The 3013-nt window shown below is 50.4% G+C and overlaps 1 protein-coding gene across 1 annotated transcript in view; it reads right to left on the reverse strand.

Moving 5' to 3' along the window:
* rab3c.L (RAB3C, member RAS oncogene family L homeolog) overlaps positions 1-590 on the reverse strand; it is a 67774-nt gene extending 67184 nt beyond the window's left edge. Inside the window, exon 1 of the mRNA XM_018265935.2 lies at positions 354-590. Within this exon, the coding sequence (XP_018121424.1) occupies positions 354-377 (24 nt within the window). The 5' untranslated portion in view covers positions 378-590. The remainder of the gene's footprint in view (positions 1-353) is intronic.
* Positions 591-3013: the final 2423 nt, after the last annotated feature.

Below are 3013 nucleotides of genomic sequence, written 5' to 3' on the forward strand. Positions count from 1 at the left end.
GATAGATAGATATACAAACGTGTATCAGAAAAATGGAGAGGGGACCATTGTTTTATAACCCAATGCCCTTGGCCACAAAAGAGTTAAAAATTAGTGTCATTCTGTATGTAATGGGTAACATGCAAGCCCTGGACCAAACATTAAGGCATTATTAATTATTATTACAACACAATGTTACAGACCAGAAAAGAAACAGTTATTGATCAGGAAACGCCACTAAGGCCGAATTTCCCTGCAGCAGCTGGTGAACTACAACTCCCAGCATCCAGTGCTGCAGCCCATCAACAGCTATAAGACTGCATCCCACCATCAGCTGCCGGGGAGATCTGTTGAAGCGACGGTGCTCTACTAACCTGCATGGGAGCTTCGTGTCTCATGGTCTTTCTGTCTCTTCCTTTGTCTTATTTATGTGAGGGGGAGGGGGTGGGTTTGTACAGCTGGAAGCCAAAAGACAATTCCCCTGGTAGGATTGTCCCCTGAATAAAAAGGAAAATAGAAATAAAAATGACAGTTCAGGTTCCGCGCACTCTCGCCTTCTGCTTCCTGATCGGCTCTAAGATCAGCACTGGAGCTGTCCCCTCCGCTCAGCCAGCACTGAGGAGCGGCGCGCCTCCCCCTGGTACCTGTAGTCCCGCAAGCTCTGCCCTCCAGCCTGGTCCTCAGACTTACTGCCACCTGGAGACTACACTTCCCGTCATGCAACAGCATCAACACTTTCAGCTGTTCTATAATAGTGCTGATTTCCTGCAATGGGAAAGTGGAAGGCGTCTCTGAATGGTAATGATTTGCTATGGATTGTGCGGAGCTCGTTATTATCTGCCCCCAACACAAGGCAGCAATATGTCAGCATTAAGTAAATATGCTCCTAGCCTATTAATGTAGTGTACATTAAGTATATATGCTCCTAGCCTATTAATGTAGTGTGCATTAAGTATATATGCTCCTAGCCTATTAATGTAGTGTGCATTAAGTATATATGCTCCTAGCCTATTAATGTAGTGTACATTAAGTATATACGCTCCTATCTTATTAATGTAGTGTACATTAAGTATATACTGTATGCACCTGGCCTATTAAAGTACTGTGCATTCAAGTAGGCTAAGCATAGTAGGCTTAGTATAGTAAGTCTTGGTTATATATAATGCCCCTAGTCATTATAGTATACAAATATTTAATATATATATTTTCTGCTAACCTATTTAGAATAGTAAGTATTGTGTATTTATGCTAGTGTACATTCTCCTGCTAATATATATCCTGCTAATCTGCTTTATGCAGCTAAAATATTGAGATCGGAGTAAATATGCTACTTACCTATTTGTTATAGTATTGTGCATACACTACCCTTCCTGCAGAGCTGTACACAACAGTCTCTCATATACTGTGTAAATGCACTGCTTGGGCAGTCTGTGTATCAGTTCATCGAACAGCTGGAAGGAGGCACTTGAACAAGAGGGCCTGTGATAAGTGGTGCAGTTGGGGGAGGGTGGAATAGATGGAGGCACAGGGAAGCACAGTCAGAGGTACATACCAGATTACTCTGAAGAAAGATGTTAGAGACAAGATGGGAGAATCACTGGGTAGAGTAGCAGGACAGAGGTTAAAGGCACTTAGGCAAAGACAGTTCAGCTGTAAGCACAAAACCCCGTGCCTCCAGCTGCCTTGAAGAGAAAGTTTGCTCATCCCTTGTGAAAACACTGATAATTTAGAGGCACAGGTGGGATCAGCTGGTCTGTAGTCTGAGAACCACTGCAAGCATGTATGATGATATAGGGTCGAGAGCAAAAGGAAGTAAATGAAGGGAACAGATGGAGGCACAGAATAGAGGGCAAGGAAGTATGCAACAGGAGGGTGCATCAGCTAGAGACATGGGAAGGATCAGTTAGACTGCTAAAGGCACATGGCATGAAACAGCTATCCTGGAGTATAGCACTAGGTTGACAAAAGGAGAATAGGTTGACATAGCACATAATTTGGAGAAACAGGAGGACATAGTACAGGCCAAGGAAATTCATCGAGAGCAGTGATCCCAAACCATTGTCGGAAGCCAGATCAGAAGAGTCGCCAGGGTCGGAAGCCAGATCAGAAGAGTCGCCAGGGTCGGAAGCCAAATCAGAAGAGTCGCCAAAGTCAGCCAGCAGAGCAGAGGAATCAGCCAAGGCACCCATTACAGGTGGCGGACCAGCAGAGGCACCCATTACAGGTGGCGGACCAGCAGAGGCACCCATTACAGGTGCTGGAAGCGGCAAGGCTGCTGCCTCGGAGGCTGGAAGCGGCAAGGCTTCTGCCTCGGAGGCTGGAAGCGGCAAGGCTGCTGCCTCGGAGGCTGGAAGCGGCAAGGCTGCTGCCTCGGAGGCTGGAAGCTGAAGTACTGGCACAGGAGCTGCAAACGGGACCGCTGGCACAGGAGCTGCAGACGGAACCGCTGGCACAGGAGCTGCAGACGGGACCGCTGGCACAGGAGCTGCAGACGAGACCGCTGGCACAGGAGCTGCAGACGAGACCGCTGGCACAGGAGCTGCAGACGAGACCGCTGGCACAGGAGCTGCAGACGGGACCGCTGGCACAGGAGCTGCAGACGAGACCGCTGGCACAGGAGCTGCTTCGGAGGCTGTAAGCTGAAGTACTGGCACAGGAGCTGCAAACGGGACCGCTGGCACAGGAGCTGCAGACGGGACCCCTGGCACAGGAGCTGCAGACGGGACAGCTGGCACGGGAGCTGCAGATGGGACAGCTGGCACAGGAGCTGCAGACGGGACAGCTGGCACAGGAGCTGCAGACGGGACCTCTGGCACAGGAGCTGCAGACGGGACCGCTGGCACCGGGGCTGCAGACGGGAGGGCTGGCACCGGGGCTGCAGACTGGAGGGCTGGCACCGGGGCTGCAGACTGGAGGGCTGGCACCGGGGCTGCAGACTGGAGGGCTGGTACAGGATCGGTAACGGACATGGTAGCAGACTGAGGAGTAGGTAGAGAGTGGAAGATGCTGGAAGCGGCAAGGCTGCTGCCTCGGA

The sequence above is a fragment of the Xenopus laevis genome, chromosome 1L (assembly GCF_017654675.1).
Source record: "Xenopus laevis strain J_2021 chromosome 1L, Xenopus_laevis_v10.1, whole genome shotgun sequence".
Classification (NCBI taxonomy): Eukaryota; Metazoa; Chordata; class Amphibia; order Anura; family Pipidae; genus Xenopus; species Xenopus laevis.